Genomic DNA, 22,833 nt, shown 5'->3' with positions numbered 1-22,833 from the left:
GGCTGCGGGCTGGGAGCACACCTTGTTCCCACCTGATCCGCAGGGCCCAACCCCAGGCCTGGCACAGAGGCAGACGTGAGAACACAGGCCCTTACCATATCACTCTGCAAGGTGAGTAGTTTTGTCATCATTTTACAGAACCATTCAGAGAGATGGAGCAATTTGCCCTTGGTCACTTGGGTAGGATGTGGTAGAGCTGAAACTTGAACCCTGTTCTGTCTGACTTGAAGACCTGCCCTTCTCCAGCTGCAGAAGGAACTTTATAGAGCATAAACCTGACTGTATCTTCCCATTGCTAAAAACCCTTCAATGCTCCCACCCCAGCCAGGGCCCAGGAAAGTTCTCAGCATGGCACTCTAGGTCCTCCCCATCCTCTGCTTGCCGTGGCTCTAGGGAACAGGGACACTTGGCTGCCGGCCAGCAATTTGAGATTCTGCTTGGGTGTCACCTTTTCTAGGAAGCCCTCCTTGTTTCCACCCTCCCCTCAAGTCCCTAGGATGGATTAGGGGTCTGCGCCTCCACAGCCCTCTGGACTCCCCTCTCTCATAACACCCACCACACGAACTGTAACTTCTGGGTTTGCTGGGTTCCCCCCACCAGACTGGGGGGGGGTCCTTGAGAGGCAGGGCCCAAGCCCGAGTCACCCCTTTGCCCTCCCCCCACCCCCCGGCCACTGCACTGTGCCCATTTCAGGCCTGAGAAATGTTCGCTAAACCCGGCTACACTGACGAGGGGCCTGGGCTCAGCCGCTCTGGGCTTTGGACTTTGCATCAGAACAGCGGCCAATACTCGGGCAACAGGACGTGTCTGTCTGCAGGCCCAGGCTTGGCTGCTGCCTGCCAGGCAGTGCTGGCCCCAAGCCTGTGCCGCCTGCCTGCCCGCCCGCCGGTCCGGCTCCACCTCGATCCCCTAATTACACTCCAACAGCATCCGTGCCTGGATGGTGCTCGGAGAGCCTCTCATTATGGGGCCTGGGTTTAGCAGAATGCAGGGCTCCGTCTCCCACCCTGTGCCCCTGAAATTACATCCTTCCGGGCAATTCCAGGCCTGGCCGGGGCGCCAGCAGCCGGCTGCCCCGGACTAGACCCCCAGCTGACCACGAGCCCAGCCCACCCCAGGCTGCATCCCTAGGGGTGGCCCCACCTGGGAGATAGGAGTAAGTCTGTGGGCTTCCACTTGCCCAGAGCGCCTCAATGCCAGGCCCCACGCCAGGCTCTTTGCACACTTCCCTAACTGACTGTCTCCACGATGCCGAGTGCCAGGTACCGTCAGCAGGCCCAGCAGACAGGCGACGATGCTGAGGCTCGGAGAGGGCTCCCCCCGCCTTGTGCGGTGCAGCAGCGACCCGACCCCTGGCCAGGTGCTCACGCCACACCCCACCAGCCCTGGGCTCACTTGGCTGCCTCGGCGGCCCTCGAGGGGACTCTGCTCTGCTCTTCCTCCAGCGCCTCATTGCTTCCATCAGCCCGATCCTTTCCTCGCTGGTCCCCACTGCCCACTCCCCGGCACACAGACCTTGGGCCGTCCCACCACCTCCAGCCCTGCCTTCAGGCTGGATGCCCCCTGCCAGGGCCCCGGGGGGACTGGCCCTTGTCAGGGTGCACCCTGCCTTCCCCGCAGCACCTGCTGCCCAGCTGGCACAGCCTCGGCAGCCCAGCCCTTGTGTGATTTGACCCCCAACGCCCTCCATGTTTATCTGCTCACCTGCCTACGTGCTTTCCTCCCACAAGTATTTAGGTAGGGTCTCCCGGACACCAGGCCCTTCCTTCTGCAGGACCAGCCCGCTTCTTGTCTGTGCCTTTCATCCTGCTCTGCTCTCCCAGTGGCTGGACCACAGTTGAGCCCGTCGTAGGTGTGCAACCAACACCCACAGCGTGGCTGGCCCCGAAGCGCCTGCGCACTTACAGACAAAGGCCCGTCTCTGAAACCAAGCCATCCTGCTTTGAGTTTACATACAGGCAAACAGCCAGAATGGACTGGTTTTCTGGAAAGCAAGAATTGGAAGGGACCTTAAAGAGCATCCGGATGAAGCCCCTCCTTTTCCACCGAGGAGGCTGAAGCCCACCGGACACGACTTGCCCTGGGCCGTGCAGCAGTTAGCACGGCGTCCACACGTAACCTTCTGACTCCCAATCCCCTTGGCTCCCCACGCCTTGACCCTCAAGTTCAGTGTTCCTTCTTTTTTTTTTTTTTTAATTTGTTTGGCTGCACTGGGTCTTAGTTGCAGCACGCGGGATCTTTGCGGCAGGCAAACTCTTAGGTGCAGCATGTGGGATCTAGTTTCCTGACCAGGGATCGAACTCGGGCCCCCTGCATTGGGAGCACAGAGTCTCAGCCACTGGACAGCCAGGGCAGTCCAAGTTCAGTGTTCCTTCCATCACATCAGGAGGTGGCTCACGAGGCACTGCTGGTTCGGGGCTGTCGACCAGCCTTTAGGCTCACCCTTTCCCTCACTCGCTCATTCTACACCTTTGCTGAGCACCACCTGTGTGCAGGCCCTGTGCTGAGGCCGCGAGCAGAGCCAGCCAGGAGGCACACACGTCACAGGGGCATTTTCAGCTAAGACCAAGTCCTTTGCCACAGCTGCTCACCGAGTGGGCAGATTCTGTGTGCGTGGGCAGGTGGACAGATGGACGGATGGCCAGCTGAGACTGTGGCTGGCTCCTGGAGCGCCAGATGAGAGCAGCGGGGCAGGGCTGGCCTGCTCGGAGAGCAGGGATGGACCCCAGCCTCCCGCCAGCCCCTCACCTCCGGTGCCTTGACCAGTGCTGGCACCGGGAGCCCCTGGGAAGCCTCCTCTGTGAGATGGGAGGGGGCCTGTCTGGTGGCTGTGAGGACCACGCGGCAGCACGTGCAGACACACGTGGACACACGTTTGCGGAGCTGCAGGTGCCACAGGAAGGTCGGCGTCGCTGAGGTGGGGCGGGCCTAGTTTTTACCAGATCTACCTCCCATGCCTATGCCAGCCCTTTCTAAGGTGTGTGGCCTGGAACTCGCTTGGTTTCCTCCTCTGTGAAGTGGAGAAGGAAGATCATTAAAGGGCCCTAAAGAGGTGATGGCTCCAGCTCAGGGTCCCTGCCCACCCCCTCAAGGAGCAGGGGGTGCTCAGTAAAGGCTGCCCTGCCCACCCCCTACCCCGGCCCCGTGTGGCCAGCTCTGCAGTGCCTGTCCCTCCTGAGCCGCCCCTCACCCTGGACCCCTGCCCCCTCCATCCCCCCCCCAGGGCTAACCGGCCCTCCTCTTCCCGTGCCCTGCAGTTCCCTGGCTGATCACTAGGCGTCACCACGAGCACATCCAAGCCTCTCGGAGGCCCAGGTGGCTGGGACCACAGGCTGTGAGACTTGCCTCCTGGGTTTTCACTCTGCTTGGGCTCCAGAGGCTAGAGGTGCCCCCTTCCTTCCCCAGGGCCGCCAGACACAGCAAATAAAAACACAGGATGCCTGGTTAAGTCCAGATCTCAGATAAACAAGTATTTCCTGAGTATAAGCATATCCAAGTGTTGCATGGATCATATTTACACCAAAAAAAGGATTCATTATTTATGTGAAATCCAAATTTCAATGGGTGTCCTGTATTTTATCTGGCAACCTTATCCCTCGCTCCACGGGGACCCTAAAGGGAGCCATGGGGGGGACAGTCAGCTCACAAAGGCCCCAGGCCATGGCCTGGCTGTGACCAGGGAGCAAGTCTGTTTCTCCCCCCTGACAGGGGACCAGACGAACGTAGCCCAGGTGCAGGAAGGGCCAACGCGGCGGCTGAGCGAGTGCTCCCCCAGCAGCTCTGGGGGCCCTGGAAGAGAAGCTACAAGAACGCTGGGGGATGTTCCAGCAGGAGATTCCCTAAGGACACGAGCAGCTCCCAGGCACCTCAGCCGGTGCCTCACCTCCACTGCCCGCCACGTGCTGGGCTTTGGAGTCGCCAACACCTGGGCTCTGGGCTGGCTCGTCCCAAACCAGCTGTGCCCGCTGTCCCTGCCTGCACCTCCATTCCCTACCCTGCACAACAGGGTGGCAGCTGTTACTTCCCAGGGTCCTTTGAGGATTAAAGGGCACCAAGGACTTGGTACACAGTAGGAACTCAATAAATGTTGAATACCTTTCCCTTTCCCCAGGGATCGTATCAAGGGCACGAACAACCACCTTTGGCAACTTATGCTGATTCCCACCACTTATTCTAACCTGAACAGACTGCCGAATGGTCACTCGGTAAACAGATACATGGGCACACACTGGGTCAGCCACTGTGTGGGCCTGGGGGACAAGGGGACAAGTTTGGGGCAGCAGGGAGGATCAGTGCTCCAGGAGAGGAATCAGCTCATGCAGAGAGGCTGACGTGCTTGCCTCGAAGTCAGAGACGGCTTCACAAGAGGTGAAGCGAGATGGGTTTTGAAGGATGACAAAGAGTTCTCCAGGAAGTGAGGGGGATGGGGAATGGCACTTAAGGCAGAGGAAACAGCACACAGCAAGGCCCATGACTGGTAAAGGGCTGCCCGGTCACGGGGAGAACAGAAGGCAAGTGGGGGATGGGCGAGGGGCCGCGCTCTGGAAGGCCTTGGAAGGCGGTGAAGGCCGAGCTCCTGGTGCGGGAGAGACAAGGGTTTGTTGTGGCAGCTTCATGACACGCACGGCAGGGAGAGGAGGCACAGGAAGGTCCTCAGTGGGGAATGACATGGCCAGAGGGTCATGCAGAACAGTGGCTCCTACTGCTGTCAGAAGGCGGATGGGACAGGGAGACCGGGGAAACAGTTAACTGAGCGGAAGGGTGAAGCCTGGCCCCGGGAGGAGGGTGGAGAGGCAGGGCCCCGGGGCTGCAAGGGGCTCCAGGCAGTGGGCAACCCCTGCTCCCACCCCTCTATCCATTTGTTCATTCAGTATCGTTGGTCTCAGGAGTTGGTAAGATGTGGGTTCAAATCTGGACTGTGCTACTTACTCACTACGGACAAATCTCTCGGCTTCTCAATCTCCGTTTTCTCACCAGCAGAATGGGATAATACAGCTACACAGCACATCTGGTCACTCCCGTCACAGTCTGGGCACAGTGCTTGGCACAGAGTGATGCCCAGTGACAGCTGACAGTTTTACCAATTTCAGGTCCAGGCACTCTGCTAGGGGACAGAGTATACACATATTCTCTCATTTTGGTCCTCATAAAAATTTCTATAATGAACACTAATGTTTGTCCCATTTCGCAGATGAGAAACTGAGGCCCCAGGACGTGCAGCCGAGAAGGGAGCCAGGGCCAGGGCCAGCTACGCCTGCGCTGTCCACACTAGGAGGCCGAGGTCTTGCGGCGTGGAGGAAAGCCCACCGCCAACGCCACTAAGTACTGGGGTCCCCTGCAGGGCTGCCTGGCAGGGGCTGGCTGGAGGCCAGGCCAGGAGAAGGGCGTGAAGCTGGGCACACCAGCCAAAGGAGTTGTTTATGGGATGGGAGGCTCATAAAAAATAATGGGCTGGATTTATCGTCCCCGCCTCAAGGGCCGTTCTGGACTGCAAAGGGCCGGGACAGGCCTTCTCCGGCAGCACCATAAATCTGCCCACTAAATGCGAGAGCTGTTGATTCTCCCGCCCACCTGGTCTGTAGGCCGGGCCGGGGGAAGAACCTGCCAGCCAGAGCGGCAGCCCTGAGGCTGGGGTGGGGGACTCTCCGGCATGGCCGCCGTTTCCCCTCTTTTAAAACAGAGAATTCCCGGCCACACACACCCACGGGGAACCTAGCACCCACAGCTGATGACAGAAAGCCCTGGAACAGGGCAGGGGGTGTCCCTGGTCCTGTAGGAAGCACGCTGGGGCCTCTCAGGTCAAGGCCTGGCCCAGACCCCATCATGTGGGAATCACGCCCCGGGAAGCAACGGGAGCTGGCCAGCCAGGCACAGTGATGGGACGCTAAGCTGACGTTCGGCGGGGGCGGCTCGGGCGAGACTGTGAGCCTCTGTCCACAGGCATTTGAGTCCAGAGATGGGGGTGGAGCAGGAGAAGAAAACCTAACTTTGGCGTCAGAACGCTGGCCTCCCATCCGAGTGCTGCCTCGCGCTGTGGCCCAGCTGGGGTTCCCTCCCGCGGCGGGGTGACAGCGCTCACCCGAAGCGCTTCCCGGGGTGGCTGTGAGCATCACAGCACCGTGTGATGTGTAAGATCACCGCGAGCTGCGGAGGGGGCGCCAGGCCGGGCGAGGACCCCTGCTGGCTGGGACGGGAGGAGGGGCGGGAGCAGCCGGACAGGAGACAAAGTCCAGAGGAGGGTCAAGGACCGGCCTGGAGGAGCGCGAGGTGGGTGCCCAGGATGGGGGCCGGGCCGGGGCAGAGAGCGCGGTCATCTCCCCTGAGAACCACCGGACCTCTGCCCTGACCCGTCCCCAGGGACCCGTGCCCGAAAACTGCCTGGGGACCTCTGCCGAGGGGTCCCCCGCCGGTCCTGCGGGGGTGTGGGCTTTGGGCAGTGGGCTCGGGGCAAAGGTCCCGGCAGCGGCTGACCCGGAGCGGCTGAGGGCGCAGGGCCTGTGCTCCACTTCAGGGTCTGAGTGCGGCTGGAAGGAGTGCTCTCCTCCAAGGGCCACGGGGGAGCCCAGCCCCCTTCCCCGGCCTGGCCACGGGGCGGTGAAGTGCAGTACAGGAGGCAGAGCATGGCTGGCCCCATGCCCCCTGCGGGGAGCTCAGAAACTCCCGAGCCCCTGCCCCCCGACCAAGCCCGGTTCCTGAGCTCACACCCACCATCCTGGCCAGCTTCTCGGGTCCCAGGCTGAGTGGGCGAGAGAGCGTGGGCGCCCGCACTGTGCGTGAGTTGCCCCGGGCACCTGCGGTCAGGACGCCGAGCCAGAGGCTGAGCAGGACCCGGGCTTCAGCCTCATGAGAAGTAGAGACTGGCTGGTCCTGCTGTGGGCCCTAGGCTCCCCTCCAGGGTTCCGGACTCTAAAAAGAACAAGGCCCCACGTGGTCCAGAGCCACTGGACCCTCCTTCAAACCGCCACTGAAGTACTCTGCACCTACGTGACGCGGGGGCCGGGCCTCTCTGCAGAAGGGTCTGCCTGCCCTGCCGCTCACCTTCTGCTCCGCCACCCTCCTGCCCACCCACACTGCCCCCGGTGAGGTCCAGACCCTGATGGCCACCTCCCAGAAAATTGCTTCATCTCCCTTTCCAGCCCGCAGCGGGTAGCGATCTTCCCCAAATGTGGATCGTACGCCCACCCCTGGGGCTGATGGGGGCCCCGTCACTGTCACAGCAAAGTTCAAACTCCTGCCAAACACGGTCTCCTGACCCTCTCACTTCTGGCAGCTTTGGGTCTGGTTTCAGGCTCTAGGACCCACTCTCTGCAATGGGCAAAGAGGGCTACAGGGACACTGACTCCTCCGGCTACCAGAATAAAGTTGGAACCTTAGACGGCAGAGAAGCCCTGGCCAGAGGCGAGAGGCCAGGCCGGCCTGCATGAAGGGCCCAGGCAGTGAAGTGCAGCTGGACGACCTCAGGGTGAAAAGACAGGAAGGGCGCCGGGGGCGGAGCGGCAGGAGACCCAGAATCTGTACGTGACCCCGTGAGAAAAGCATCAGGTACGGGGAAGGGGCTCATATCCGAGTCCCCCTTCCTCTCCACTGAGGCTGCGTGGCTTACAGAAATGACCTGAGGTCAGGACCAGCGCTGGCACCCAACCCACCAGGCTCTGCCACAGAATCGCCTCCTCAGTCAGACAGCGCTGGAGGGTGACAAGTGTCTGAGGGCCCTCCCTGCTCAGACACCAACCATCCCAGAACCCAGGCCCAGAGAGGGCTGTGACTGCACCTCTGCCCAGGGTCTCTGCCTCTCCATCTTCAGAGCCCTGCTCCGAGTTGTTTTTCAATGTCAGCTGCCTCCATTACTTTCAACCCAGGTCTGGACCCAGGTGGCCCCGCCAGCTTCTCGCCCTCTCCTTCCCATCACTGCCGCACAATCCCCCCAAAAGCCCCCGGCCATGCCGCCCACTCTCCACTCTTCAGCTCCTTCACAGGCCACCCGCCCTCAGGGGCTTCTTCTTCGATCCCTCTCCACTTTCCCCAGGCTCCCAGCCCTCAGGCAGAACTAAGTTCCCTGTGACCTTAACAGGCTGCTGGCTGAGCCCCTCAGCACTGTGGCCCAGGGCCCGAACTGACCACCCAGTACGTGATGCCATGCCACGCCACGCCACACCATGCCACGCCACGTCATGCCATGCCACGCCACACCCTGGGTGCAGATTTGAGCATCACAGCCCCAACCCAGGTTGACCAGCACACTGCGTGAGGAAGTCCCTCTTCTCTTTAGGACCCAGTTTCCACGCCTGACCAAAGAAGGGGTGAAGCACGGCATAGCTGTAGTCTCTTTAAACACCGGAAGGCAGCCACAGAAGCTGGGCATGATTTGAACCCAGACCGCCTACGTGCCAGTCCTGGTACGACTCCTAGGATCCACGTGACCCCGGGCGCATTACCTGCCTCTGTTATTTGCCATCTGCACATGGGAGTAATAGTACCTACCCCGTAGGGCTCAAGGGGTTATGAATGAGGTAATTTTAGGGTGACAATATGCCTTGGTTTGCTTGGGACAGTCCCAGTTTATACCTGCTGCCCCGTCACAATTAATAGCGCCTCCTTTCACTCTCAAAAGTGTACTGGTTTGAACATTAACTTATATAGCCCCCCGGTTAAGACAGGCAAAGTGCTCATAATGTGCCTGGACGAGTACTCAGCTATTCAATTATTATTAAAACGCTAATTCTTGGCTGCTGAGGTGGTTACACAGATCCACATGTAATAAAGTGGCCGAGAACCATACGCGCACACCGTATTAACGCCAACTTCCTGGACTCGATACTGTTCTCTAGTGATGTAAGACGTGACCGTTGGGGGGAACTGAGTGAAGGGTATGTGGGATCTTGCCTTACTATTTTTGCATTTCCTTATGACTCTACAATTACTTCAAAATAAAAAGTTTCAAAAACCCTATTGTTTGGTCTCTAGCTACAGCTGAGTACAAACTTACAGATAAAATGAACAGATCCTAAAAATACTTCACGCAGGGGTCTAATAAACAAAAGGATGAACTCTAATAAGAGAGGTCCCAGAGTATACCTGCAAACTCGGAACTAGGTGAAAACGGCTCCTGTGAGCAAACAGCTGTGGCAGAGCCCAAGCCCCTTCCTGAGAAGCCAGGAGCCCTCAGGCTCCCACAGTCTCCGCCTCTGCGCGTGGACCCCGGGCTGCTGGCTTCACACCAAGACCCCCTACAGACAGGGGTGCGGAACGGCAGACAACAGCAGTATCAGAAGAGTTACCTCCAGCCCAGAAGCTGGGCCATTCAGCACAGCGACAGACGTTAACAAGCATTCTCTGGCCTTCAGAGGAGTGGCTGTCTCAGTCACCGAGCTCGTAACAAAAATTGTGAACTGTAGGGAAAAGGGGCCGGGCCAACTTAGGCTGTTCCTCTGAAGAGAGAAGGGATTGGGTGAGCCACCTCGGGAAATCTCCACTACGAGATGTTTTTGAACTCCTGGCGCTTAAAGAGGCACACTTGGTACCTGGGACGCTCACACTTGAGGAGCATCTCTGCTTCTTGCAGGCCTCACCCCGCCTGGGCCGGCCGCACGGAGCGGGTGCAAGCCTCATCGGAACCCTCCACACAGGCTGCCCAGGCTCAGAGGCCAGCCCGCCAGAGCAGGGGCCCTGCCGTGCCACTGGCTGCATCCTCGGGCAAGTCTCCGATCCTCTCCGCGCCTCGGTTTCTCAGTCTGTAAGGATGCAACATGCTAGTGCATGAAGAGCACTCATCACAGGGCCTGGCAAGTGGTAAGCACCCAGGACATGCAGCTCTCACCATCACCATCATCATTTAATGCAGAAGCCGCCGAGCTTTCCTATTCCTGGCTCCCATCTCTGATTTTGGCTGGAGCCAGTATTGCCCTTGATGCCAAATCTTGAGCTGTGTGAAAACGCGGCCCTGAGAGTCACCAGGAATGCCGGTGGTGGGCGGGCAGTGCAGTTTCCTACCCATATTTATATGTGCATTTAAACAGGCTCAGAAGGATATTAAATAGAACATTAAGCGCACTCAGGTAAACCTGTGACGCCCCTGCTGAGAGAATGCCAGCGTGGCATCCGCTCTGCACGGGCCTCAGCCTTGCAGGGACACGGATACTCAGCTGCCCTGTGGCCCAGTGCCTCCAGCACGGGAAAGGAGGCAGCACAGCAGGGCTTCGGCGTGCAGGCAACTGTGCAATGGCCTCTCAGAGCCTCTGGGCCCCTACCACTTGGTCCAGAGCCTGGGCACACCACAGCGCCCACTAGCACGTGCTGACCAGGAACCTACCTGCACAATCCGAGGATGTGGAGCGTCCGGGCCCGGGGAGCCGCCAAGAACTGAGCGTCACTCTCCTTCCTCCCTCAGGCCTTTGCCGTGGGCCCCATGTCAGCACAGGACACAGAGAGGTGGGGAACACGGCCCCCGCCCACAGGGAGCTCCCAGGCTGCAGGGACGCAGGCAGCAGGTAGCAAACTGCCTTCGGTGGCCAGCAACGGTGGGGGTGGGAGACAGGAGCCCCCTGAGCACAGACGAGGCAGGGCTGGCAGTGCTCCCTGGGCCGGCGCAGGACAGGCTGTGCGGTGCTGGGCGCTCCCACCAGGGCTGAGCGGGGCACCAGGCACTCGACAGGGTGGGGCGGGGCACCCCGGGCCCGCGGAGCACCGGAAACAGACAGAGGCCCGGTGTCCTCTTCATGTCTTGGTTCCCGACTGCCCGTGCCCAGCAGGGGCCTGGCACACTGCTCAAACCTCCACAGGGAGGACGGGGCTGGGCAATCCTGGAGGGCAGGGGTTGGTCTGACCTCTGCAGCCCTAGGCGGGTCAAGCAGCGAGCGAGCTAGTGCTGGATGAACGGCTGTCTTGATGGGCATGTCCTGCCCTGAGCACAGACAAACCCAGGTGCGAGGGCCACCGGCTCACCCCTTGGAAGGGAGTTCCTTGAGGATGAGGCCTGACTCCTGATCGCCTCTTCACCCTCGGCTGACACTCAGGCTTCAGCCAGCAGCCAGCATGCATCAGCAGAGCCTGGCTCAGTGTGCACCCAGGCCCTGACTCTGCTGCTGGCTCGGGAAACTGGCCCAGCGAGGGTGAGGCCCTGCCCTCGCTGGACCTGTTTCCTCATCTGTGATAAATAACAATAGTAAGAGCCCACATTTATTGAAACTTTCTTTTCAGTATCTTTTTAACTCTATGAAGTAGGTACTATGACTATCCCCATTTTACAGACCAGGCACAGAGAGGTTAAGTGACTTGCTCAAGGTCACACAGATGATAGGTGGTGGAGTTGGGATTCCAGCCTAGGCTGTGGGGCCCTGGAACCTGGGCTCCTAGTCATGGCATAACACAGAGATGACAGGTCTCCTCTGTGCCAAAGGGCCCTCGGGGATGGACTTTGACAGGCACAGCCCCTTAAGTGCCCTTGCCAGCCTGTCCTGCTTCCTCCAGCTGTGGGGACAATGTGACACTTCCTCTCACTCTGGGGCCTTCCACCACCACCACAGACTGGACCACTGTGGGCACTTGGTGAGGCTGCAGAGCCCAGCCATGCAGGACAGCTTCCTGCATCGGGGAGAGGGCACACATATCTCCAACCCACTACCATCGGCAACAGTGGTGGCCCAGGATCAGTGCCAGTGAGAGAGCAATCCTCCACCAGGCCGGCCAGGAGACCATTCTCATTACTGTCTCTGCTGTTCAGACGACCACACTAGAGCCCCTAGGTCCCTCCCTCCAGAGTGGTTTTCTCAGCCCATTATTATAAGGTAACTCCTAGGATCCTTATTTACATTTAATCCCCTTTCTAGATGCAAAGCTTCACAGGGATCATGCCTGCTTTTGCCCACACGGGGATCCTGGGGACCAGCCAGCACCTGGCGCATGAATGAATGGAACAGTGACCTGCCATCACACAGCTCGTCAGACCTTTTGGAGCTCCTTCTCCCTAAATCAATTTTGCTCAGACTGAAAGAAAGAATTCTTCACTGGAAGGAAAGGGAAAAGTTCATCCAGGAGTCAACACCTTCTTGGAGCATAGATATGACATAAGTTTTAAAAAAAAAAAAGCAGGCATGGGAGAGGGAGGGAGCTCGAACGTGCTAGCTGCTTGGTGGACCGCCTACTCCGGGACCGGGGAGGCCCCCTGGGCGCATGACTACGATGCGGAAGCGGAGGCTGGGAGTGGCCTGGCCCGGCTGCTCCCAGGCTGTGGGGTGGAGGAGGGACTTGTGGCTTGCCGGACCAGAGGCTGAGTGGGAAGTGAGTGTGGGGTGTAATGGTGCCAGAACCAGCTCAAAGAAGTGCTGAGCAGAGACAGACAGGCCACAGCTCTCAACAGCTGTGGGTCCCCTCCCACCCAGAGCTGGGAGAGAGGAACAGCCTGTGTCCCCAGATCAAGCATGAGTTCTAAAGGCCTAAAGAAGCTGTCCATGTGAGTTGCCACTCCTAGGGCGGGCACTGCACTTGACCCCTTCAAAGCATTTCCCCTAACGGAGCCCTCACTTGCCTAGGAGGGATTGCTGGTCCCAACTTACAGACAAGGAGACCCAGAGAGGCAGGCGTAACGGCAGAGGCCGCGTGACCCGTGGAGGTGAGAATGGCTGAGAACCTAAAACCCCCAACCCCAGCCTGGCCAGATGCACACGCCTCCGGCCAGGGTTTGTGCCGTCGCCTGGGAGGTGGGGCCACTCAGAAGGGCTGAGCCCCGTGGCCTGGTTTCTTGGCCAGGAGCCTGGAGCAGACCCTGCTCATGTGTCTGGTCCCCTCTAATCAAACCCAGCTCAGGGGAGGCTCCAAGGGGCTGACAGACATTAGGAAGAGTCAGGTGACATGAGGAATCTGATCTGGGGAACAGAGGCCACTTAGGTACAAAACAAGCTGGGTCTCAGCACCTTGAACACGCTCTTTTGAGCTCTAACAATCGTCACTGAAGTTAACACACAATCATGATGAGCAACCGTCATGACAACCAACAGAGGCTCAGGAGGGAGCAGCGTGTCCAGTCACCCAGGCCCGTCCCCACCCACAGGCACTACTGAGCGGTTGGCCAACGCCCTGTGCACTTGTCCTGTCCTCTTCGGACCTTCCACAGAGCCTTCGGGAACCCTGGAAATGCTGCCGCTTGACCTTCAGCAGGTATCCAAGACGCCGTCTCCTGTTTTTTAGATTGATTCATTGCCCAGATTTAAAACTTAAGAGACTGACACAAAAGTCCTAATGAGAAAAGGGACTTCTTTAACCAATATGTCAGTTAATGTAGATTGGGGTTAGTCCCCCAAATCTGTATTCTGGTTACATCTAGATTCCTGGCTTCACCTATAAATCCAGATCTGGCCACCCAGGCCTTTGGGTGGGGTGAGGCACGTAGACTCCAGGCTCCACTGCACGATTAATTTGAGGCCCAGCCCCTGAAGCATCTGGTTTCCCTAGAAGTCCCCCCCGCCCTTCCCCTCAGCATCATTTCCCCGCCTCTGCTTACCCAGCTTCCCACGGCTGCTCCCTGCACGAAATCCAAACTCCCGCCCACGTTCCACCAGCCTCAGGGGCTGGCCCCTGCCAAGCTCCCCTCACCCTGGGGTCACCGTGCCCACCATCCCGCCCTTCATTCTGCGTTTCCCGGGAGTCTGGTCCGTTCCCACCTCGGGGCCTTTACACACACCCCGCCTGGCCTCACAGTGGCTCTCCCCCCTTGTTCCATTTCAGCTCACATGTGGCTTCCTCAGAGAGGCCTTCAGTGCCTGCCTATTTCTGTCTATTCCTCCACCTGGTTTCTTTCCTTACCAGCCTCATCATGCCACAGCTAGTGACCTGGGCTGGAATCCCGACTGCTATGTCCCTAAGGTATGACCTCGGGCAGGTCCCCTAACTTGACTGGGCTTAAGCTTCCTCACCTGTCGCGGGGTCATAATACCCTGGCCTCACCAGGCTGCTGTGAGGGTCCAGCTCAGAGTAAGCGTGTGACCTCGCAGCAGCCACTGTCGCTGTCCCCCCCCATCCTCGTGCCCCCCACCGCCGGCTGATGCCGAGGTTTGCTTTGTAACATCCTTAGTACAACCAATGCTCACAGGCCAAACCAGGACCTGGTTCCAAACAGGACCAGGCCGCCGTCTTGCATCGTGCTGTTTCCCCCTTCCTGCTCAGCCTCCTTTCAACCGGGGGCACAGCTTCACCTGGAGCCCTGCTCGCGGGAAAGCTGCTCTTCAAAGGAACAAGGCACACACAGCCCAGCTAACAGGGGCTCCAGCCCCCCTGGCTTCGGGGACTTTACAGCTCGCTCAGAGCAGCCGCCGCCCGGTAAACCCCTCTCCTCGATGAAAGCAGGACTCCTGTCCCACCCCCAACACTCACTCTCTTCCTCATAAATCTGCTTTTTATAAAACTCAGTGTGGAGCCAGGGTCCTCGCTTTGGGCAGCTCGACTCCACAGCCCCACAGCTGGGAGGTCTTCTACAGTGCCGTGGACGTCTGGACAACGTGCCTGGAGCAGGTGTCCAGGGACCTCGGAGCTCGGCCTTTCCGTCCTTCTGGGGACCCGGCAGGGATGGGGATTATCGGGCTGTCTTGTCTTTGAGGAAACTGCCTAAACAAACACTAAGAATTCTAAGGAGTCCAGCAGAGTAGTTCTGCTTAATTACCCTGGGTTTTGTACTTCTTAAATGTTTTTTGCTTTTCTATCTCAGGAACTGTTTTCAAATAAAGATCCTGCCCAGGGCCCCCAAGTCTCACCTCACAGCCTCTGTTAGCTTTAGTGCACGCCGGCACTTTACTCCCAGGATCTGGTCCTATCCTCCAAAGACCCTGCCGGGTCAACACCACGGCCCCATTTTGCAGATGAGGAAGTTGAGGTTCGGAGCTGCAGAGCCGCCTGAGGAAGGGCTCCCAGCTAGGGAGCGGCAGAGCTGGATTCACACCCTGTCGGACCCGGAACCCAGCGCCCGCCCTTTTTAGTCCCCGCCTTTCAGTGTGAACCATGCCACAGACCAGAGATGAGGCCCTACAGGGCCCCTCCAGCACCTCCTCCTGGTCTAGGGTCAGCGATCGGCGAGGGGCTGAGGCTGGAACATGGGGCTGCCTGGTCCTGCTTCCGCGTCTGCTCTCTGGAAGGCACAGCACAGCCAGGCCGCAGGAGGGCACAGCCGCTCGGCTGCAGCGCACAGCCCGCCTTGAGACTCTGGGCCGCGCCATTACCTTAGCCAAGAAGTGCCTCCCTGCCTTCCAAAAGGCTGCTCGCTCTGCCTGGAAGCCGCGTGGGTCCCGGCTTCTGGCCAGCGGTCCCATTTCACAGCCCTGCTGCTTTGGGCCCAAACCGACCACCACTGCCCTGACGCCGAGGACCTTCACTTGCTGGGCTCAGCTGGAGGCCAGGCTCTGTCCCAGCCTGGGGCTGTGCCCAGGCTCCCCGGGCACTCCGGCTGGCTGCAGTCTCCCCCCTCTGACCCTCTGCACTGCCCCGAGCCGGCCTGCCATCCCACCTGGCCTCGGAGAGCAGCCGGCTCCTGACCACAAGGACCCTCTGCTGGCTGGTGACCCAGTGAACACGCAAGAGACTGAGAAACGAGCCCTCGGCCCGGTCAGACCTCGAGCCCCACCTCAGGGAAAGGGGACCGTCGAGAATGGGGCCCCACTCTTCCTAGCCACATCCAGCCCCCAGCCCAGAACGGGAAGTAGCTTCTCTGGACACATCTGCCCATCTGTGGCCCCGTCTCGACCCCATATAAAAACACCAGAAACACCGACAGCCCTGCTGTAGGGGCAGAGGGCGGGAGCTGGGACGTGTCCCTGCAGAACCGACACCAGAAGCACAAAACAGCCATTCGGGCCACCACCAAAGTTCCCTGCCTTGACCCTGAGGCCCCGAGAATCAAGATGCGAGAGGGGGTTCCCAGCGGCCACCTGTTCCCACAGGGGAGGGGGCGTGACTGGGCAGCAGGAGCCAGTACTCACCACTGGAGCGGTGGATGCAGGTGTGCTGGTTATCGCTGAGGAAGAAGCCGCTGTGGCACTGACACTCGTAGCTGCCCATGGCATTGACACAGATCTGCTGGCAGCCACCATTGTTGTCCTGACACTCGTCCACATCTGTGAGAGAAGGAAGAGAAGGGGGCAAGAGAGATCACACCTGGAGCTGGAAGTGAGGCGTGGCCACCTGGAAGGACACGGATGCCATCAGTTCCCCTGGCTGCAGAGTGATACCACGGAGGTACCGCTTGGTGGTACCCCACGGTGGTACCCTCCAACAGTACTTCATGGAGTTACTCCACAGAGGTAGACACTCATGATGGCTGGAATGCTAGCTGGCCCTGGCTTTCCTGTGTGGCCACCACTACTCCAAGCATCTTACCTGCATTAACACCTTTAATGCTCACAGAAACCCTATACATCAGATCTAGGTCTGGGCCTATTTTACAGATGAGTAAACTGAGGTACAGAGAGGCCAAGTTACTTATCCAAGGTCCCACAGAGGCAGGATTCAAGCCTGGTGGTCCGCCTCCCAAACCTGGGCTCTCACTGATGTCACCTAACCCTCCCTCTCCAGGAAGACCTGCAACTAGCACCGTCTACCCCCGACTCGAAGAGCCTCGCCAACCAAATCCCACCATCCCCTTTCTTCAATCACACCTCAGATTTGCAATCAGCAGCACAGACCCTGCAGCAAGGGAGAGGCTGGAGGCCAGGGCAGCCTGCTTTCTGCCTCGAAAATTGATTTCAAAAGCCCCGAGAAGGGGAGGTTTTTAAAAGGCCCTGACCTCTGGCTGCCAGGACTGCTACGGAAAGCTGCCGAGCGGTCTTTCCCACTCTCCGGGAGAGACAGACCTCAGGGCCGACACTCATTTTTGACCAGAGGCTGCTGGCACAAAGGGTGCTATTGGCTGAAAGGAGTCTTTATGAAGTTCTGGTCTTGAACAGAACAGCATGTTTCAATTACCCAAGTCATAACCCCCTACACTGTCAGCTTGTTTAATGAAAGAACGGCTTCTTAAACCTTAATGTGCCGTGTCTGTATTGTCATTTTAATAGGCAAATATATGAAACCACAAAGGCAACGTGAGCTACTGGCTGCTCTGAGCCCATCCCACGACCCCCAACACACGGGCGTGCACACACACACACACACACACACACACACTCACTAGCTTTGGCACTGAACTTTTTAAACAGTTCTTTTTAACACAGCCATCTTTTAGTACTGGCACCAAAAGGATGTGAAAAGGTACAGACTCAGGCAGACTGACCTGCACTGAACCGGGGGAGGACTCAGTGCTGGCGCTATGTCAGCTGGGTCCTACTTCGGCTCAGGGACAACGGACCACTTCCCCACCCATGAGACCACGCTGCTGCCTTTGAGGCTGACGGCGAGGCAGGTCATTATTCTCCCGCAAGCTCAAATGTCAGCCGTGTGGCAGCCAGGGGGGAGGGAGAGCTCTGAACTATAAAAGCCACCAACAATTAGAGCTAAAACGGTAAAGGTGGCTCTTGCTGAGAGGAGACTGACGGGGGGTTCCGGGGGAAGCTGGGAAGGATAGAGAGGGATTTTTCTGAAGACCTTTCCACACTCAACGAGTCTTACTGATGGCTCCCTAAAGGCCCAGTGCCAGGGTCACCTTTGCTGGGGGCACCTCCCCTCCACACCCGAGCGGTGTCTGCCTCTGGGGGTCTGCCCCCGCCTGCACTAGCCCATGAACAGCTCTGAGCCAGGCACTGTGTCCTGTTCATCCTATTAGTAACAACATAAAGGTAACCTTCCAGGAGTGCTCGTCGTGTGTCAGGCACGGGGCCTCACTCCACCCACACGCTCAGTCCTTGCGGCAACACTGAGTGATCGGTTGTGTTACCGACTCCATTTTACAGATGAGGACACTGAGGCACAGAAGGTGAAGTAACTTGGGCGAAGTCACAGAGCTGCTTGGAGCAAAGGCAGGACTCAAACCCGCTGTCCAGCTCCTGAGCATGTGCCTTGGGAGCCCCTGCTAAGCTGGCCACACCAGCAAGTGCGTTCAGACTAAGGTGATGAAGAACCAGCTGCTCCTGAAACGAACTCAAGCTGGGTGTCCCCTTGAAAGTATCTGCAAACACGAAGCTGGAGCCAGCCTGCATGAGTAACTAAGGAGAGTCCCAGCGTACCGGCTCAGTCCCGTTTCTGTCCCAATAACACCCGCCAGAGGCTCCGATGCCCACGTGCCGGCACACACATGACGATGAGACTTGAACACGGGGAGCTGCTCCTGGGACTCCGTGCAGACCTCCTTTAAGTCACACTCTCTGAGGTTCTTCCCATGGCCCTCAGATTCTTTGCTCTGTACCTCGGCTTCCCCAGCCCTCGCAAAGGTTCAATTGGTAAAACAAACAACAGATACAGGCCCTCAAATACTGAATTCATAGTGTGGAAACACTACTTCCACCCCATCGTCAGTGAACTCCCGAGTGCCACCCATCTGACCTGGCCCCACCCCGTCACCTCACTGGACGCCAGGAACCAGAGGGCACTGACATCACACATCTACAAAGCCTCAGAGGGCTGGCAGGGTGGCTGGGCCTTGCCGCTGTTTACACTAGCGGGGAACAATGACTCTCCAACACTGATGAATAATCTGAAACAAATGCGAAGCCATGTAAACATTCTTTTCCGCGCCCCCCCCCCCACCCCGCTCCCAAATGATAAAGCCCCAAGATTAAGCGGGAGGGAAGAGGGGGCTGCCCGCTTTGTGCCCTTTTTCCACTGCGGCCCAAACACAGGCCTCCCCCAGGCTGGGCAGGAAATCACAGTCTCAGAAGTCCTTTGGGTAGCCTGTAGTCATCACCAACCTCCCTAGAGACTGGCTGAAGGGCCTAAGGCCCGCCTCATACCCCTCCCACCCCTGTGTCCCCAGCCCTCCAAATGGGACCCACGGTGAGGTCTGAATGGTACCAACGGAAGCCGCTGGGTCCTTGAGATGCCTGCCCGCCGGCCTAGGACAGACTGGGTTCCCCTGGAGGCCCGGGGCAGGCCCAGCAGGCGCTGTGGGAAACAATTCGCTCCTTGGCCCTCCTGACCGGGGCAAGCCCGGTGCACACTGCTCCTTGGTCCCCACGGACTTGGCACATTCTGTTATACGAGGTGCCCCCTGGCAAGGAGAGAGCCTACACCTGGGAGTCGGGCAACCTGAGTTCCGCCCCCGGCCTCTGGCCCGTGGCGGGTGCCCAGGTCTCGTCCACAGGAAGGACTCAGACTGTGTCCTCCAGGAAGCCCTCCTGGAGTGCTTGAGATACACGCGGTCCTCTTCCTTCTCTCCTGGGGAACTGACGGCTCCACGCACTGCTGGGCCCCTATGTGGGAGCCCCCACCTCCTACATGAGTATCCACGTTGACTGGGTGGGGCTGGCAGCCTCGTTATCATAAACAATAGCCCTCACTGCTGGCCAGGGCCCGGCTGCGGGGCTCAGGCACTGTCTTAATACATCTGCACAACAGCCCCACCCTGGGAGCATTATTCTTATCAAGCCGATTCTCACATGAGAAGCTGAGAGGGGAAGAGACTTGCCCAGTGCTCTAGACCGGTGGAGGGGGATAGGAAGCCCAGTGAGTCCGGATCCAAAGCCCTTACTCTACTCTTCCATGACTTGGCTTCTCTCAGTGAGGATGCTTCGAGCCCAATCGCAGAGGCGAGAGTGTAAGTTCCCTGGGCACCTGTGCTCACAATCCTCCCCCGGCCCACGTGCTCATGTCTCTAAAACCCAGGGCAAGAGCTCCCTCCTCTCCAAGTCTTCCTGGTGCCGGGCAGAATTTGCTGACCCCTGGCTCCCAGACCAAGCAGACCTTTGTTCACAACTTTCTTCCTCTGCCCCGGACCTCGGGCTTGGCCATCCCGTCTCTGCTCCGGGCTGTTGTCAGCCTAGAGTCTCCTGCACGTCCCTGCGCCCAGCAGAGGGTCGGGCTGAGTGTGTGCTCAGGAGTGAGCAGGATAAACCGAAGGGCGCACGTGCGCTGCACACACCAGTGACAGGGAGCTCTACCATACAAGGCCAGTCCCCTGGAGCAGGGCGCCATCGCGGTTCCTCCTGGGCAGGCCGAGGGGCTCATTCACGGCTCTCCATAGCCTGCCCACGTCTCCGGTTGCCCCACCGACACCCGCTGTTCTCTGAAACCCCCCCGTCAGTCACACATGCCTTCACGCGCACACGTGCGCCTCTTCCTGGGACGCCCTCTCCCTCCTCGTCCAGACAGAAGTGCTTCTTGCCTTTGAAATCCACTGGAAGCACTTTTGCTCACTCCCTCCGCAGACACTGGGCACCTGCTGTGTGCTCCACTCCCCGAAGTGAATACCACTGGTTAAGCCCCTGCTCGGCGAGCCGCCGGCGTGTGGGACCCGAGCATGGAGGCGGAGGCTTTGTGGAGGAAGTGATGGGAGCCGAGGGTGGAGAGGTCTGTGACCTGAGGCTGGAGGGCGAGGAGTGAGAGTTGTGGAAGCAAAGTCTCGTGCAAGGTGCAGAGCGGGGCATAGGTGGGGAAGGGCCTGCGACTACGTGGGCAGGAGGGGAGTTCTGGAAGCTTTGTGGCCGGCACACCCCTCCTCAAGAAGATTCCACCAGGGCTCTCGCAAAGCCAGCCCTGTCTGGGCCCTCCTGGCCCCTGTTCCCGCCGGTCCTGCTGGCAGAGGGGACAGTCCCTGGGGAAGACAACAAGCCAGAGTGTCACCAACCGCCGAGGCCTCGGGTGGAGGCCAAGCCTGTTTCTGATCCGCGATCCATGATCCCTGAGCGAGCTCCGAGCGGGACGGGACGGGGGGAGCGCCCCACCTCTGAATCCTGCTGGCAGCTCGTGGTGCTTCGTCATTATTTATGACCACAGCTGAATGTTCCCAGAAGGCAGGGAGCTCCTCGGCACAGGGACTTGGCTACAGAGCGGAGCGGAGGCCCCGCGGGTTCTGGGGCGGACTCTAGGAGGCTCCTCTCGGGAAACCCTTCTAATGGGCAGCAGAAGAGCTGAAGGACAGAGTGTGGAGAAAGGACCCCAAAGGCTCCAGCGCTGTGAGGGTCTGGCACAGAGCTCACCGTGGGCTGCCTGGTCCAGCCAGGTCACCCTCTGGGAAGGTCCCGGCCCGCAGCCTCCCCGGGAGAACGTTCTCCCTCCCACGTCTCCCACAGACGTGTCTTCAGCTGCGTCCGGAACTGCTGGAGCTCCCGCTCTTCTGGGTCGGGGTGTGGGTGGCAGGACAGGGTGCTGGCAGGGGGAGGAAGCTGAATGGCAGCCAGTCCTTGCCTTGGGGGCCCCAGCTGGTGGCGCTGGGGACACCCTCTGAAACAGATCGTCCCGTGCGGTCTGGGGTAAAGACATATGGCCTGGGCTCCTCGGAGGCCGCTCCCCGGCCCGAGGCCCCACGCCGGGTGCACAGTGAGGACACGGAAGGTGGGAGGGAGGGAGGGGGACAAGGCCGCCCAGGAGGGCCAAAGAGGGGCCTCGCTCTGGCTCTGCCCGCCCCCTCCCAGCCACCCTGGCCCGAGAAGCCCCCTCCCTCCAGGGCTTGCCCCACACCCAAGCAGTCACCAAGCCTGGTGACTCTCCCTCTTCGCCCTGCCCGTCTGTCCTGCCTCTACTCCCAGGGCACAGCCTTGCCTTGGGCCTCAGCCTCTCCCTACAGGCGTCCACACGCTCCTCCTGGATCGCCCGGCCTCTCGTCTCTCCCTCGCAATCCCAGGGCCCACTGTGACGACTCTAGTCGGAACAAGACACAGCACCCCAGCACCAAAGATCAAGTCCAAACAAGGGGTCTGGGGTCAGGTGCCCCCGCCTCACTCTGCCCTGCATGAGCACAGGTACGGGCGCCGGGGTCGGGAGAGACAGACCTCAGCTGTGATTTCTGCCCACTTCTGTTCAGTGTGCCCACCACTCACGGGGAGAAGGCTGCCTCCACTCCCGCCAGCTGCTGAAGGGTCCTATCTGGGATGGGCCCGTGTGTGGTGACGGACGCGGTTGTTTTCCAGCAAGAAGGCATTCCAGAGCTGGCACCAACGGGCTGCAGGTTGACCTGCTCCTGAAAGTCCTCTGCAGGCAGGCCTGTGGTTTGCCCAGGAGGTTTGCTTCTTGGCCCAAGGTGCCGGTGTTTGTTTTTATTAATAGCTGACTGTCTGTCCTATTTTGGACCCAGAATCCAGGTTTGCAGCTATTTATAATAACTAAAAATTACTTCTGGATCCAGCTTTGGTTGCTTTGTGCTTCCCATGAACGCCTCACAATTTGAAACAGAGACTCTATGTTCTGCCTGAACCCCACCCATGTTCTCCTGGCTGCCAAGAGCCTACTGTGTGTCAGGCCCTGTGCCCGGCCTCAGCACCCCAGCTCCCAACAAGGGTCCGGGAACAGAGGCGGAGGCACTGGCCCATCTCAGAAACCAAACTCAACCTCCAACCCTGAGAACGCCCTCCTGGTCCCCGAGGGCGGAGGCCCCAGCCCTCCCCCTTCTGAGGCTCCTTTCAGAGGGGAGGCTTAGGCAGAAAGTCCTCTTGGCTATCGAGCGGCTCTTGCAAAATTGCATTTGATGAGTTAAGTGTAAATAAATGAGAACCAGATGGATTAGATTTCGGGTAAAATACACATGGGTCTTAGAGCTTTGGGGCCTGGGTTCTGCCAGATCCAGGACACTCCCTGAGCTGTCAGAGGTGCTGGCACAGCAGGCAGGAGGTGTGACTTGAGTCTCCTGGGACCCGCCTACCTCCCGGTCTGGGCATCAGCTGGGGCCTTCTCTGGGGCTCCTGGCTCCCCAGCAGGTCGGCTGTGTGTGGGAGACACAGGGTCTCCCGTTGTAGCCCTGCTCTGACGCCGAGCCCCTTGGGTTGGGCCTGA

General features: G+C 59.2%; 1 protein-coding gene across 2 annotated transcripts in view; it reads right to left on the bottom strand.

Moving 5' to 3' along the window:
• The window catches only part of SCUBE1 (signal peptide, CUB domain and EGF like domain containing 1), a 133,761-nt gene that overhangs the window by 71,173 nt on the left and 39,755 nt on the right, over positions 1 to 22,833 (bottom strand). For both annotated transcript variants that reach the window (XM_057556138.1, XM_057556139.1), the window contains exon 4: positions 15,960 to 16,094. In XM_057556138.1, the coding sequence (XP_057412121.1) occupies positions 15,960 to 16,094 (135 nt within the window). The remainder of the gene's footprint in view (positions 1 to 15,959; positions 16,095 to 22,833) is intronic.

Source organism: Balaenoptera acutorostrata, chromosome 11 (genome assembly GCF_949987535.1).
Source record: "Balaenoptera acutorostrata chromosome 11, mBalAcu1.1, whole genome shotgun sequence".
Classification (NCBI taxonomy): Eukaryota; Metazoa; Chordata; class Mammalia; order Artiodactyla; family Balaenopteridae; genus Balaenoptera; species Balaenoptera acutorostrata.
Note: the sequence above shows the minus strand (reverse complement) of the source record. Positions and strands in the feature narration are given on the sequence as shown.